At 46.7% G+C, this 15,973-nt stretch overlaps 1 protein-coding gene across 2 annotated transcripts in view; it reads left to right on the top strand.

The window, feature by feature from the left end:
• The window catches only part of LOC110490878 (procollagen-lysine,2-oxoglutarate 5-dioxygenase 2), a 124,828-nt gene that overhangs the window by 45,180 nt on the left and 63,675 nt on the right, over positions 1-15,973 (top strand). For both annotated transcript variants that reach the window (XM_036945650.1, XM_036945652.1), the window contains exons 2-4: positions 3,799-3,890; positions 4,007-4,143; positions 15,665-15,828. In XM_036945650.1, the coding sequence (XP_036801545.1) occupies positions 3,799-3,890; positions 4,007-4,143; positions 15,665-15,828 (393 nt within the window). The remainder of the gene's footprint in view (positions 1-3,798; positions 3,891-4,006; positions 4,144-15,664; positions 15,829-15,973) is intronic.

The raw sequence follows: 15,973 nt of genomic DNA on the forward strand, positions 1-15,973 counted from the left end.
AGACAACAGACTAGAATTCCAGACAAACAGACTAGACAGCCAGAAAGCAGACCAGGCATCAAGATGATAGACTAGACAGCCAGACAACAGACTAGACAGCCAGACATAACCAGAACAGACCAGGGTAGACCAGGCCAAACCAGGGTAGACCAGGCCAATCCAGGGAAGACAAGTGTAGGTAGACCAGGCCAGACCAGGGTAGACCAGGCCAAACCAGGGTAGACCAGGCCAAACCAGGGAAGACAATTGTAGGTAGACCAGGCCAGACCAGGGTAGACCAGGCCAGACCACCATAGACCAGGCCAGACCAAGGTAGACCAGGCCAGACCTGGGTAGACCAGGCCAGACCAGGGTGAGGGAATTGCTGAGGAACCAGTTGGGGGAAATTAACATCAATGAACTTTGCACTGTGATGGAGGTGTGGGAGGGGGGACAGGGGATTTGATTATCATTGATATTGAGTCCTGAGTTTGGATTTTCTGAATCTCCAGACTAAATCAATTTGTCTTGGTATAAGACCAGAAAGGTATCTTTCAGTTTGCGTTACTGGCTGCAATTTGGTTTGGTATTTCTGCACATATTAGCCATCAAAGCTAACATGACAGTTATTAAGCTAACATGACAGTTATTAAGCTAACATGACAGTTATTAGGCTAACATGACAGTTATTAGGCTAACATGACAGTTATTAGGCTAACATGACAGTTATTAAGCTAACATGACAGTTATTAAGCTAACATGACAGTTATTAGGCTAACATGACAGTTATTAGGCTAACGTGACAGTTATTAAGCTAATATGACAGTTATTAAGCTAACATGACAGTTATTTAGCTAACATGACAGTTATTAATCTAACATGACAGTTATTAAGCTAACATGACAGTTATTAAGCTAACATGACAGTTATTAAGCTAACATGACAGTTATTAAGCTAACATGACAGTTATTAAGCTAACGTTACAGTTATTAAGCTAACATGACAGTTATTAAGCTAACGTTACAGTTTTTAAGCTTATTACACGTTACAGATTGAGAGGACACTTTAGCTGGCAGGATGTCGCACCCTGATGAAGACAGCTTGTCTGTCGAAACATTGGACATAAATATTTTTGCATCTGAGCTCCTAGAGTGTGCGGCTCTCCTTCATTTTTTTTGGGGGGGGGGATGTCGCAAGGAGAATGTAATTTCCTCCACGTAAACTAGACCTAATGAACATCCTATGATTTGAACTATTTCTCAGTTGTTCGTTTCTTGCTTTACTAATCAGAAGTCGACCTACTGTAGTTTTACAAACACTCTGTCTAGTTTGTTATCTGGCTGTCTAGTTTGTTGTCTGGCTGTCTAGTTTGTTGTCTGGCAGTCTAGTTTCTTGCTTTACTAATCAGAAGTCGACCTACTGTAGTTTTACAAACACTCTGTCTAGTTTGTTGTCTGGCTGTCTAGTTTGTTGTCTGGCTGTCTAGTTTGTTGTCTGGCTGTCTAGTTTGTTGCTTTACTAATCAGAAGTCGACCTACTGTAGTTTTACAAACACTCTGTCTAGTTTGTTGTCTGGCTGTCTAGTTTGTTGTCTGGCTGTCTAGTTTGTTGCTTTACTAATCAGAAGTCGACCTACTGTAGTTTTACAAACACTCTGTCTAGTTTGTTGTCTGGCAGTCTAGTTTGTTTTCTGCCTGTCTAGTTTGTTGTCTGGCTGTCTAGTTTCTTGTCTGGCTGTCTAGTTTCTTGCTTTACTAATCAGAAGTCGACCTACTGTAGTTTTACAAACTCTCAGAAAGTGATGTGTATTTACTGTTATCAAAATGTTTTACACTGAGTTCCAGTTGGTGTGTTTTTGTTTTGGAAAGTTGTGTAACACATCTATGTGCTAACTAAGTGTAACGGCTTTCTTCTGCTGACGGAGAGGAGGACCAAAATGCAGCGTGGTTAGAGTTCAACGTGTTTAATAAAGACCATACACGAGAACACTACAACATAACAAAACAACAAATGTGAAAACCCGAAACAGTCCTATCTGGTGCAATGACAGAAGACAACCACCCACAAAAATACCCAAAGAACATGGCTGCCTAAATATGGTTCCCAATCAGAGTCAACGACAGACAGCTGCCTCTAATTGAGAACCAATCTAGGCAACCATAGACATACAAAACTACCTAGAAAGGAAACAGCCCCATAAACATACAAAACCCCTAGACAGGGTGAAAAACACATAAATCCCCCATGTCACACCCTGACCTAACCAAAATAATCAAGAAAGATAACTAAGGCCAGGGCGTGACACTAAGATTCCCTCTCCCTTCCCCCTAGAAACACAGGGGTTTTAATACAGTATTTGCGATTATGAACATTGCTCTATCCACTCAGGGAATGTTTTCGTAACATTTCTCTGGGACTGTTTCTGCAAACCCCACAGATGATTGACGATCAGAGCTGTTAACCGGCTAAACTTCCTGTACCTCTCTCTCGCTCTCTATCTCTCTCTCTCTCTCTCTCTCGCCCACTCTCTCCCCTCTGTATGTCCCTCTCTCTCTCTCTCTCCCACCGTACCTCCCTCCCTTCCCCAGTTTCAGATCTGTTTTCATATGAGGCTGTAACGCTGATTTCTGTATGGCCTCAAGAGGGAAATGTATGTAATAGCGGTCTGAGCCTCCCTCTTCTTAGCCCTGGTTTCATCCCTCCTTCCCTCTGCCCGTTCCTGGTCTGAGAACATGGAGCTCTGAGGACATGGAGGTCTGAGGACATGGAGGTCTGAGGACATGGAGCTCTGAGGACATGGAGGTCTGAGAACATGGAGCTCTGAGAACATGGAGCTCTGAGGACATGGAGCTCTGAGGACATGGAGGTCTGAGGACATGGAGCTCTGGGAACATGGAGGTCTGAGAACATGGAGGTCTGAGGACATGGAGGTCTGAGAACATGGAGGTCTGAGAACCTAGAGGTCTGAGGACATGGAGAACATGGAGGTCTGAGAACATGGAGCTCTGAGGACATGGAGGTCTGAGGACATGGAGCTCTGAGGACATGGAGGTCTGAGGACATGGAGGTCTGAGGACATGGAGGTCTGAGAACATGGAGGTCTGAGAACATGGAGGTCTGAGGACATGGAGCTCTGAGAACATGGAGGTCTGAGAACATGGAGGTCTGAGAACATGGAGGTCTGAGGACATGGAGAACATGGAGGTCTGAGAACATGGAGCTCTGAGGACATGGAGGTCTGAGGACATGGAGCTCTGAGGACATGGAGGTCTGAGGACATGGAGGTCTGAGGACATGGAGCTCTGAGGACATGGAGGTCTGGGAACTTGGGTTCCTTCCCTTAAGTTCAACCCAAGAATGAAACATGACTGTTTATCTTAACATTTTTAATTCTACTGTCTAGAAATATGCTTTCATATGCAAATGAACCATGTTATATTTAGCTGATCTGTCCGTACATGAAGACATCCTATAGCGGTGCTGAACCAGGCAGTCATCAATGTGTTGACATAGGTCTGTGGTTTGGTTAGGATCATGGTGGGAGGAACGGGATACCCACTACTTTATAGGGATAAAACAACATGTATATTTTCATGAAGCTGTTTCTTTAAATGGAGGCCAGAAGTCGGGGCAATAAAATTGTTTTTTTTTCTTATCCAAACATTTCACTATGGTAAGAACGGAAGGCCTGCCCTGCAATTGGGTAAACCATTGACATGTCCGGACATCGAAACACTAAACGTGATGAATGTCTGTCGGTATGATTATGATTATACATCTATTGATCTGGTTCAATGTTTATTTTCATTTTCTTTCCAGAGAAGTTGTTGGTCCTAACTGTTGCCACACAGGAAACAGATGGTTATCTCCGATTCATGCAGTCAGCCAACTACTTCAACTACACTATCAAGGTAACGACCAAGCACCCGTCTGTCTCTCTATTTGAGATCTACCACATTGACTAGACATTGTCTCTCTATTTGAGATCTACCACATTGACCCCTGACCTGATGTGACTCTCTTACAGGTGCTGGGCATGGGGGAGGAGTGGAGGGGTGGGGATGTGGGGCGCTCCATCGGAGGAGGACAGAAGGTGAGACTACTGAAGGAGGCCATGGAGGCGCTGACTGACCAAGAAGACCTGGTGGTACTGTCTGTAGACAGGTAGGTTGACCTGGGGGTACTGTCTGTAGACAGGTAGGTTGACCTGGGGGTACTGTCTGTAGACAGGTAGGTTGACCTGGGGGTACTGTCTGTAGACAGGTAGGTTGACCTGGGGGTACTGTCTGTAGACAGGTAGGTTGACCTGGGGGTACTGTCTGTAGACAGGTAGGTTGACCTGGGGGTACTGTCTGTAGACAGGTAGGTTGACCTGGTGGTACTGTCTATAGACAGGTAGGTTGACCTGGGTGTACTGTCTGTAGACAGTTAGGTTGACCTGGGGGTACTGTCTGTAGACAGGTAGGTTGACCTGGGGGTACTGTCTGTAGACAGGTAGGTTGACCTGGGGGTACTGTCTGTAGACAGGTAGGTTGACCTGGGGGTACTGTCTGTAGACAGGTAGGTTGACCTGGGGGTACTGTCTGTAGACAGGTAGGTTGACCTTGGGTAGTACTGGGGTAGTGCTGTCTATAGACAGGTGGGATGGCCTGGGGTAGTACTGGGGTGGTGCTGTCTATAGACAGGTGGGATGGCCTGGGGTAGTACTGGGGTAGTACTGGGGTAGTACTGTCAATAGACCGGTAGGATGGCCTGGGGTAGTACTGGGCTAGTACTGTCTATAGACAGGTAGGATGGCCTGGGGTAGTACTGGGGTAGTACTGTCTATAGACAGGTAGGATGGCCTGGGGTAGTACTGGGGTAGTACTGGGGTAGTACTGTCAATAGACCGGTAGGATGGCCTGGGGTAGTACTGGGGTAGTACTGTCTATAGACAGGTAGGATGGCCTTGGGTAGTACTGGGGTAGTACTGTCTGTTGACATGTGGGGATGTTACCAGGATAGGATATCGTGGTACTGCACAGCACAGAGAATACAGGAATCAAGTTCCTAGTTATGTAATAATTACCAAGTTATTGCTTTGAGATTGAAATGGGCCAAATGTCTACTATGAAAATGCACTAGTTACCTTCTAGCTAAAACAGCATTCAGTACCTTGTTTTCCTGGAAGATGTGTTGTACTGGAATCTGACCAATAAGGCTGTGGGATCAGGGAGAGGTTACAGCTTCCAGTTTCTCCATATTGGACACAGATGTCCCTTAAACAATCTCCTCCTGCGATTAGCCAAACAAACCCTAACCCCTCCTGTAATTAACCAAACGAACCCTCAGCCCTCTTGCAATCAGCCAATACTGTGAAGATTCACTTACCTCCGCATTATGACTGTTTGGCTGATCAGTAAGGCAAGGGTTAGGGGCTAAGGTTAGGGCTACTGGCCGGCTGCTGTATGGCTGAACAGTAGGGTTAGGGCTACTGGCTGGCTGACCAGTAGGGTTAGGGCTACTGGCTGGCTGACCAGTAGGGTTAGGGCTACTGGCTGGCTAATGTATGGCTGACCAGTAGGGTTAGGGCTACTGGCTGGCTGACCAGTAGGGTTAGGGCTACTGGCTGGCTGACCAGTAGGGTTAGGGCTACTGGCTGGCTGACCAGTAGGGTTAATGTTAGGGCTACTGGCTGGCTGATGTATGGCTGACCAGTAGGGTTAGGGCTACTGGCTGGCTGCCGTATGGCTGACCAGTAGGGTTAGGGCTACTGGCTGGCTGCTGTATGGCTGACCAGTAGGGTTAGCGCTACTGGCTGGCTGATCAGTAGGGTTAGGGCTACTGGCTGGCTGACCAGTAGGGTTAATGTTAGGGCTACTGGCTGGCTGATGTATGGCTGACCAGTAAGGTTAGGGCTACTTGCTGGCTGCTGTATGGCTGACCAGTAGGGTTAGCGCTACTGGCTGGCTGATCAGTAGGGTTAGGGCTACTGGCTGGCTGACCAGTAGGGTTAATGTTAGGGCTACTGGCTGGCTGATGTATGGCTGACCAGTAGGGTTAGGGCTACTGGCTGGCTGCCGTATGGCTGACCAGTAGGGTTAGGGCTACTGGCTGGCTGCTGTATGGCTGACCAGTAGGGTTAGGGCTACTGGCTGGCTGCTGTACGGCTGACCAGTAGGGCTAAGGTTAAGGCTACTGGCTGGCTGATCAGTAGGGTTAGGGCTACTGGCTGGCTGACCAGTAGGGTTAATGTTAGGGCTACTGGCTGGCTGATGTATGGCTGACCAGTAGGGTTAGGGCTACTGGCTGGCTGCTGTATGGCTGACCAGTAGGGTTAAGGTTAGGGCTACTGGCTGGCTGCTGTATGGCTGACCAGTAGGGTTAGGGCTACTGGCTGGCTGCTGTATGGCTGACCAGTAGGGTTAGGGCTACTGGCTATCCGACCAGTAGGGTTAGGGCTACTGACTGGCTGCTGTATGGGTGACCAGTAGGGTTAGGGCTACTGGCTGGCTGCTGTATGGCTGACCAGTAGGGTTAGGGCTACTTGCTGGCTGCTGTACGGCTGACCAGTAGGGTTAGGGCTTCTGGCTGGCTGCTGTATGGCTGACCAGTAGGGTTAGGGCTACTGGCTGGCTGCTGTATGGCTGACCAGTAGGGTTAGGGCTACTGGCTGGCTGCTGTATGGCTGTCCAGTAGGGTTAAGGCTACTGGCTTGCTGCTGTATGGCTGACCAGTAGGGTTAGGGCAACTGGCTGGCTGCTGTATGGCTGACCAGTAGGGCTAAGGTTAGGGCTACTGGCTGGCTGCTGTATGGCTGACCAGTAGGGCTAAGGTTAGAGCTACTGGCTGGCTGATGTATGGCTGACCAGTAGGGTTAGGGCTACTGGCTGGCTGCTGTATGGCTGACCAGTAGGGTTAATGTTAGGGCTGCTGGCTGGCTGCTGTATGGCTGACCAGTAGGGTTAGGGCTACTGGCTGGCTGCTGTATGGCTGACCAGTAGGGTTAGGGCTACTGGCTGGCTGCTGTATGGCTGACCAGTAGGGTTAGGGCTACTGGCTTGCTGCTGTATGGCTGACCAGTAGGGTTAAGGTTAGGGCTACTGGCTGGCTGCTGTATGGCTGACCAGTAGGGTTAAGGTTAGGGCTACTGGCTGTCTGCTGTATGGCTGACCAGTAGGGTTAAGGTTAGGGCTACTGGCTGGCTGCTGTATGGCTGACCAGTAGGGCTAAGGTTAGGGCTACTGGCTGGCTGCTGTATGGCTGACCAGTAGGGTTAAGGTTAGGGCTACTGGCTGGCTGCTGTATGGCTGACCAGTAGGGTTAAGGTTAGGGCTACTGGCTGGCTGCTGTATGGCTGACCAGTAGGGTTAAGGTTAGGGCTACTGGCTGGCTGCTGTATGGCTGACCAGTAGGGTTAAGGTTAGGGCTACTGGCTGGCTACTGTAGTATTGCTATTTCCTGATATTTTGTTAAAAGGGCACAGTGCTAAAGCCATTTTCAACAACATAACATTACAAGAGGGAGTTCTGTTTGGGGTTTTCCTTGGACGTTATAAGGTGCGTATAGACATCTCAGAGTTATAGTCATTAAACTATTTTTAAAGATTCACCCCTTCTATAGCCACAGTCACTCTTTATAAAGATTATCTTCCACCCAAACCCTTTGTGTTTTGGATAATTTTGTTTATCAAACCTAACAAAATTATCCCACTATGCCCTCCGATGAACCATCAATCAGGCAAAGCGTCAATACAGGACTAAGATCGAAGCACCAGCTGTTCCACCAGCTGTTCCGGAAGACTGTGTGATCACGCTCTCCGTAGCCGATGTGAGTAAGACCTTTAATCAGGTCAACATTCACAAATACCAGGATGTGTACTGCGAGCATTGTCTGACCAACTGGCAGGTGTCTTCACTGATATTTTCAACCTCTCCCTTTCCGAGTCTGTAGTACCAACATGTTTTAAGCAGACCACCATAGTGCTTGTGCCCAAGAACACTAACCTGCCTAAATGTCTACTGACCCGTAGCACTCACGTCTGTAGCCATGAAGTGCTTTGAAAGGCTGGTCATGGCTTACAGCAACACCATTATCACAGAAACCCTAGACCCACTCCAATTTGCATACCGCCCCAAAATATCCTTAGATGATGCAATCTCTTTTGCACTCCACACTGCCCTTTCTCACATGGACAAAAGGAACCCCTATATGAGAATGCTATTCATTGACTACAGCTCAGCGTTCTTCACCATAGTGCCCTCAAAGCTCATCACTAAGCTAAGGACCCTGGGAATAAACACCTCCCTCTGCAACTGGATCCTAGACTTCCTAGACGGGCCGCCCCCAGGTGGTAAGGGTAGGTAACAACACATCTGCCATGCTGATCCTCAACACAGGGGCCCCTCAGGCGTGCGTGCGCAGTCCCCTCCTGTACTCCCTGTTCACTCATGACTTGCATAGCCAGGCACGACACCCACACCTTCATCAAGTTTGCCGAAGAGACAACAGTGGTAGGCCTGATCACCGACAACGATGAGACAGCCTATAGGGAGGAGGCCAGAGACCTAGTAGTGTGGTGCCAGGACAACAACCTCTCCCTCAATGTGATCAAGACTAAGGAGATGATTGTGGACCACAGGAAAAGGAGGACCGAGCACACCCCCATTCTCATCGACGGGGCTGTAGTGGAGCAGGTTGAGAGCTTCAAGTTCCTTAGTGTTCACATCACCAACAAACTATCATGGTCCAAGCACACCAATATAGTCATGAAGAGGGCATAACAAAACCCATTCCCCCTCAGGAGACTGAAAAGATTTGGCACTACTCGGCCTCTGACCGCAAGGCACTACAGAGGGTAGTGCGAACGGCCCCCAAGCCATAAGACTCCTGAACATCTAACCAATTGGCTACCCAGACTATTTGCATTGCTCCCCCCCCTTTTTTACAACGCTGCTACTCTCTGTTGTCAGCTATGCATAGTCACTTCATCTATCCATGTACATATTACCTCAACTAACCGGTGCCCCCCCACATATTGACTCTGTACCGGTACCCCCCTATAGTCTCGCTATTGTTATTTTACTGGTGCTCTTTAATTACTTGTTACTTTTATTTCTTATTCTTGTCCGTATTTTTTAAAACTGCGTTGTTGGTTAGGGGCTCGTAAGTAAACATTTCACTGTAAGGTCTACACCTGTTCTATTCAGCGTATGTGAATAATATTGGATTTGAAGTCTTTTAATTGACTGCAGTAGGCTAAATCAGGGTCACACAGAGTGTTTCTTTGAAACAGAAGTATACACCGATGTCATATACCAATCTTTATAGTCTCGTATCCATAACAAGGCTTAGGCATCCCCGATGTCATATACCAATCTTTATAGTCTCGTATCCATAACAAGGCTTAGGCATCCCCGATGTCATATACCAATCTTTATAGTCTCGTATCCATAACAAGGCTTAGGCATCCCCGATGTCATATACCAATCTTTATAGTCTCGTATCCATAACAAGGCTTAGGCATCCCCGATGTCATATACCAATCTTTATAGTCTCGTATCCATAACAAGGCTTAGGCATCCCCGATGTCATATACCAATCTTTATAGTCTCGTATCCATAACAAGGCTTAGGCATCCCCGATGTCATATACCAATCTTTATAGTCTTGTATCCATAACAAGGCTTAGGCATCCCCGATGTCATATACCAATCTTTATAGTCTTGTATCCATAACAAGGCTTAGGCATCCCCGATGTCATATACCAATCTTTATAGTCTTGTATCCCATAAGAAGGCTTAGGCATCCCCGATGTCATATACCAATCTTCATAGTCTCGTATCCATAACAAGGCTTAGGCATCCCCGATGTCGTATACCAATCTTTATAGTCTTGTATCCATAACAAGGCTTAGGCATCACCTGTTGTCCCAAAACCTTCCAAATGTCACCTTTTTTAAAAAGCTTTAATTTCATTCATATAACTTATATAACTCATTATTTTGTGTAGACAATCATTTGGTCAGCCATACAGCAGTTTTCATGAGTGTTTGAGATTAGGTCCCTGAATAGTAAAAAAAAAAAACGGTCTTTACATAAATGTATGTTTATAGCATTATTATAAGAATGTCTAACAGGTGGCCCTGTCTCATCATTTCTCAAGCTGACAGCCTTCCAGAGTCAGGGCCATAAAAGACCCAAGGTTACGCAACTCCCACCCCCCTCTGCAACAGCCATCAGCCCAGAAGCATTGCTTTGGCAATGTTAAAATATGTTTCCTATGACAATAAAGTCCTTGAATTGAAAAAAATAAGGATCTCGCTCCCCTGAACTGACCAATCAGCAGTGAGGAGGCTTGTCGCTCTGATGCCTTGAACACCTCAACCAATCCATCAACCAATCCATTCTACCAGAGGGATGGTAATAGGACCAGTGGTGTTCTATCAGAGGGAGGGTAATAGGACCAGTGGTGTTCTATCAGAGAGATGGTAATAGGACCAGTGGTGTTCTATCAGAGAGATGGTAATAGGACCAGTGGTGTTCTATCAGAGAGATGGTAATAGGACCAGTGGTGTTCTATCAGAGAGATGGTAATAGGACCAGTGGTGTTCTACCAGAGGGATGGTAATAGGACCAGTGGTGTTCTATCAGAGGGATGGTAATAGGACCAGTGGTGTTCTATCAGAGAGATGGTAATAGGACCAGTGGTGTTCTATCAGAGAGATGGTAATAGGACCAGTGGTGTTCTATCAGAGAGAGGGTAATAGGAGCAGTGGTGTTCTATCAGAGATATGGTAATAAGACCAGTGGTGTTCTATCAGAGATATGGTAATAAGACCAGTGGTGTTCTATCAGAGATATGGTAATAAGACCAGTGGTGTTCTATCAGAGGGATGGTAATAGGACCAGTGGTGTTCTATCAGAGAGATGGTAATAGGACCAGTGGTGTTCTATCAGAGAGATGGTAATAGGACCAGTGGTGTTCTATCAGAGAGATGGTAATATGACCAGTGGTGTTCTATCAGAGAGATGGTAATAGGACCAGTGGTGTTCTATCAGAGGGATGGTAATAGGACCAGTGGTGTTCTATCAGAGAGATGGTAATAGGACCAGTGGTGTTCTATCAGAGAGATGGTAATAGGACCAGTGGTGTTCTATCAGAGAGATGGTAATAGGACCAGTGGTGTTCTATCAGAGAGATGGTAATAGGACCAGTGGTGTTCTATCAGAGAGATGGTAATAGGACCAGTGTTGTTCTATCAGAGAGATGGTAATAGGACCAGTGTTGTTCTATCAGAGATATGGTAATAAGACCAGTGGTGTTCTATCAGAGAGATGGTAATAGGACCAGTGGTGTTCTATCAGAGAGATGGTAATAGGACCAGAGTGTTCTATCAGAGGGATGGTAATAGGACCTATAATGTATTACAGCCTTTAACACCTGCGGAAGTCCTGCCAGGCTCAGATAGGAAGGAATGGGACAAAGTACTAGGGATATTGTCCTTCTTCTACTGTACATCTGGTGTGTTAATATCACAAATCAAACAAAAAAAATGGGTATTAGGTGAACAATAGATACGTAAAGAAACAAAACAACAGTAAAAAGACAGTGAAAAATAACAGTTGTGAGGCTATAACAGTAGTGATGCTATATACAGTAGAGAGGCTATATACAGTAGAGAGGCTATATACAGTAGCGAGGCTATATACAGTAGAGAGGCTATATACAGTAGAGAGGCTATATACAGTAGAGAGGCTATATACAGTAGAGAGGCTATATACAGTAGAGAGGCTATATACAGTAGAGAGGCTATAGAGAGGCTATATACAGTAGAGAGGCTATATACAGTAGCGAGGCTATATACAGTAGAGAGGCTATATACAGTAGAGAGGCTATATACAGTAGAGAGGCTATATACAGTAGAGAGGCTATATACAGTAGAGAGGCTATATACAGTAGAGAGGCTATAACAGTAGCGATGCTATATACAGTAGAGAGGCTATATACAGTAGCGATGCTATATACAGTAGCGAGGCTTTATACAGGCACCAGTTAGTCAGGCTAAATTGAGGTAGTATGTACATGTAGAAATGGTTAAAGTGACTATGCATATATGATGAACAGAGAATTGCAGTATTGTAAAAGAGGGGTTGGTTGGTGGGACACAATGCAGATAGCCCGGTTAGCCAATGTGCGGGAGCACTGGATGGTCGGGCCAACTGAGGTAGTATGTACATGAATGTATAGTTAAAGTCACTATGCATATAGATAAACAGAGAGTAACAGCACTGTAAAAGAGAGGTTGGGGGGGTGGTGGAGGGACACACACACAATGCAAATAGTCCAGGTAACCATTTGGTTACCTGTTCAGGAGTCTTATGGCTTGGGGGTAAAAACTGTTGTGAAGTCTTTTTGTCCTAGACTTGGCACTCCGGTACCGCTTGCCATGCGGTAGTAGAGAGAACAATCTATGACTGACCATTTTTAGGGCCATCCTCTGACACCGCCTGGTGTAGAGGTCCTGGGTGGCAGGCAGTGATGTACTGGGCCGTACGCACTACCCTCTGCAGTGCCTTGCGGTCGGAGGCCGAGCAGTTGCCATACCAGGCAGTGATGCAACTGGTTAGGATGTTCTCGATGTTGGAGCTGTAAAACTTTTTTGAGGATCTCAGGACCCATGCCAAATATTTTTTGTTTCCTGAGGGGGAATAGGCTTTGTCGTGCCCTCTTCACAACTGTCTTGGTGTGTTTGTACAATTCTAGTTTGTTGGTGATGTGGACACCAAGGAACTTGAAGCTCTCAACCTGCTCGACTACAGCCCCGTCGGTGAAAATGTGGGCGTGCTCGGTCTTCTTTTTCCTGTAGTCCACAACTTAGTCTTGGTTACATTGAGGGATAGGTTGTTATTCTGGCACCACCCGTCCGGGTCTCTGACCTCCTCCCTATATGCTGTCTCTTTGTTGGTGATCAGGCCTACCACTGTTGTGTTGTCTGCAAACTTAATGATGGTGTTGGAGTTGTGCTTGGCCACGCAGTCATGGATGAACAGGGTGTACAGGAGGGGACTGAGCACGCACCCCTGAGGGGCTCCAGTGTTGAGGATCAGCATGGTGAATGTGCTGCTGCCTACCCTCATCACCTAAGTGCGGCCCGACAGGAAGTCCAGGATCCAGTTGCAGTCCTGAGGTGTTTAGTCCCAGGATCCTTAGCTTATTGATGAGCTTTGAGGGCACTATGGTGTTGAACACTGAGCTGTAGTCAATGAATAGCATTCTCACGTATGTGTTCCTTTTGTCCAGGTGGGAAAGGGCAGTGTGGAGTGCATCATCTGTGGATAAGTTTGGGTGGAATGCAAATTGGAGTGGGTCTAGGGTTTCTGGGATAATGGTTTTGATGTGAGCCATTACCAGCCTTTCAAAGCACTTGATGGCTACAGACGTGAGTGCTACTGGTCGGTAGTCATTTAGGCAGGCTGCCTCAGTGTTCTTGGTCACAGGGACCATGGTGGTCTTCTTGACACATGTTGTTATTACAGACTTAATCAGGGATATGTTGAAAATGTCAGTGAAGACACCTGCCAGTTGGTCAGCACATGCCCCGGGCACACGTCCTGGTAGTCCGTTTGGCCCCGTAGCCTTGGGAATGTTGATCTGTTTAAAGGTGTTACTCACGTCGGCTACGGCGAGAGTGTTCACACCGGAACAGCTGATGCTCTTATGCATGCCTCAGTGTTATTTGCCTCGAAGCGAGCATAGACGTGATTTAGCTTGTCTGGTCGGCTTGTGTCACTGGGCTGCTTACGGCTGTGCTTCCCTTTTTAGTCTGTAATAGTTTGCAAGCCCTGCCACATAAGACGAGCGTCGTAGCTGGTGTAGTATGATTCAATCTTAGCCCTGTATTGACACTTTGCCTGTTTGATGGTTTGTCGGAGGGCATAGCAGGATTTCTTGTAAGCTTCCGGGTTAGAGTCCCGCACCTTAAAGCGGTAGCTCTACCCTTTAGCTCAGTGCGAATGTTGCTTGTAATCCATGACTTCTGGTTGGGGTATGTACGTACAGTCACTGTGGGGACGACATCCTTGATGCACTTATTGATAAAGCCAGTGACTGATGAGGTGTACTCCTCAATGCCATCGGAAGAATCCCGGAACATGTTCCAGTCTGTGATAGCGAAACAGTCCTGTAGTTTAGCATCTGCTTCATCTGACCACTTTTTTATAGACTGGTGCTTCCTGCTTTCATTTTTGCTTGTAAACAGGAATCAGGAGGATATAATTATGGTCAGATTTACCAAATGGAGGGTGAGGGAGAGCTTTGTACTCGTCTCTGTGTGTGGAGTACAAGTGATCTATAATTTTTTCCCTCCGGTTGCGCATTTAACATGTTGATAGAAATGAGGTATAACTGATTTTAGTTTCCCTGCATTAAAGTCTCAGGCCACTAGGAGCGCCACTTCTGGGTGAGCGGTTTCCTGTTTGCTTATTTCCTTATACAGCTGACTGAGTGCGGTCTTAGTGCCAGTGTCCGTCTGTGGTGGTAAATAAACAGCCACGAAAAAAATAGAAACATAAACTCTCTTCAAAATAGTGTGGTCTACAGCTTATCATGAGATACTCTACTTCAGGCGAGCAAAATCTAGACACTTCCTTAGATTTTGTGAACCAGCTGTTGTTTACTAATATGCACAGACCCCCCCCACCCCCCCACCCTTCTTACCAGAGCTGTTGTTTACAAATATGCCGTAAGAAACTGTTGCAGAAACATTATGTACAAAATAAGTTACAAATAACGTGAAAAACCCCCACATAGCAGCACAATTTGTTAGACGCCCGTACAACTGCTGCCATTTCTCCCGGTGCCATTCCACCATTTCTTCCGATGCCATTCCGCCATTTTGCACTGATAACATGATGACCATCTCCCCATGACACTCATGGTTGACTGGTTATGAGGGTTGATGCATCTGGTGTGTTAATATGATTTGTGTTGGTGTTAGTTTGCTGTTTATATGAAGCCTGTGTGTGTGTGTGTGTGTGTGTGTGTGTGTGTGTGTGTGTGTGTGTGTGTGTGTGTGTGTGTGTGTGTGTGTGTGTGTGTGTGTGTGTGTGTGCATTCTTCTCAGACTAAATGATTTCCTAAATTCCTTCGAATGTGATGTTTGCTTGAAGAATGTTGGATTTTTACATCTAGATTTCTAGTTGCTAGGAGTGGCCGACAGTTGAATAGATAAGATGAGTTTAGGAGGAGCTGGGGCCTATTTCCCAAACTCGGTCCTGTAGACTCCAAGGGCTGAACATTTTGTTTTTTGCCCTAGCACTACACTACACAGCTGATTCAAATAATCTAAGTTTGATGATTAGTTTATTATTTGAATCAGCTGTGTAGTGCCCCTTGGGGTCCCCGGGACCGAGTTTGGGAAACGCTGTCAAATAGGGTATAAAACAAGTCAGAAAATGTCTGAACATTCTCTCTCTCTCTCTCTCTCTCTCTCTCTCTCTCTCTCTCTCTCTCTCTCTCTCTCCCCTCAATCTCTCTCTCTCTCCCCTCAATCTCTCTCTCTCTCCCCTTCCCTCCCTTTCACCCCCCCTCTCTCTCCCCCCTCTCTGTCACTCTCTCGCCTCTATATCTCTGGCTCTCTGTCTCCCCCTCCCTCTCTTTCTCCCCCCTCAATCTCTCTCTCTCTCCTCTTTCCCCCCTCTCTCCAGTTATGATCTTATCTTTGCCGGGGGACCTGAAGAAATCCTCAGGAAGTTCCAGGAAGCCAATCACAAGGTTCTGTTTGCCGCCGATGGTCTGATCTGGCCTGATAAACGCCTACAGGAGAAATACCCCTCTGTCCGCAGCGGCAAGCGCTTTCTCAACTCAGGAGGTGGGTTCAGAACGTTGTCACACTGCTGGGGCATCAAGGGAGATCATGTTTACTGATTGGATACTGATTGGATATCACCTAGATATCACCTAGATATCTTCCAGAGCCAGACAAGGCCCTAGATATCTTCCAGAGCCAGACAAGG

Source organism: Oncorhynchus mykiss, chromosome 15 (genome assembly GCF_013265735.2).
Source record: "Oncorhynchus mykiss isolate Arlee chromosome 15, USDA_OmykA_1.1, whole genome shotgun sequence".
Taxonomy (NCBI): Eukaryota; Metazoa; Chordata; class Actinopteri; order Salmoniformes; family Salmonidae; genus Oncorhynchus; species Oncorhynchus mykiss.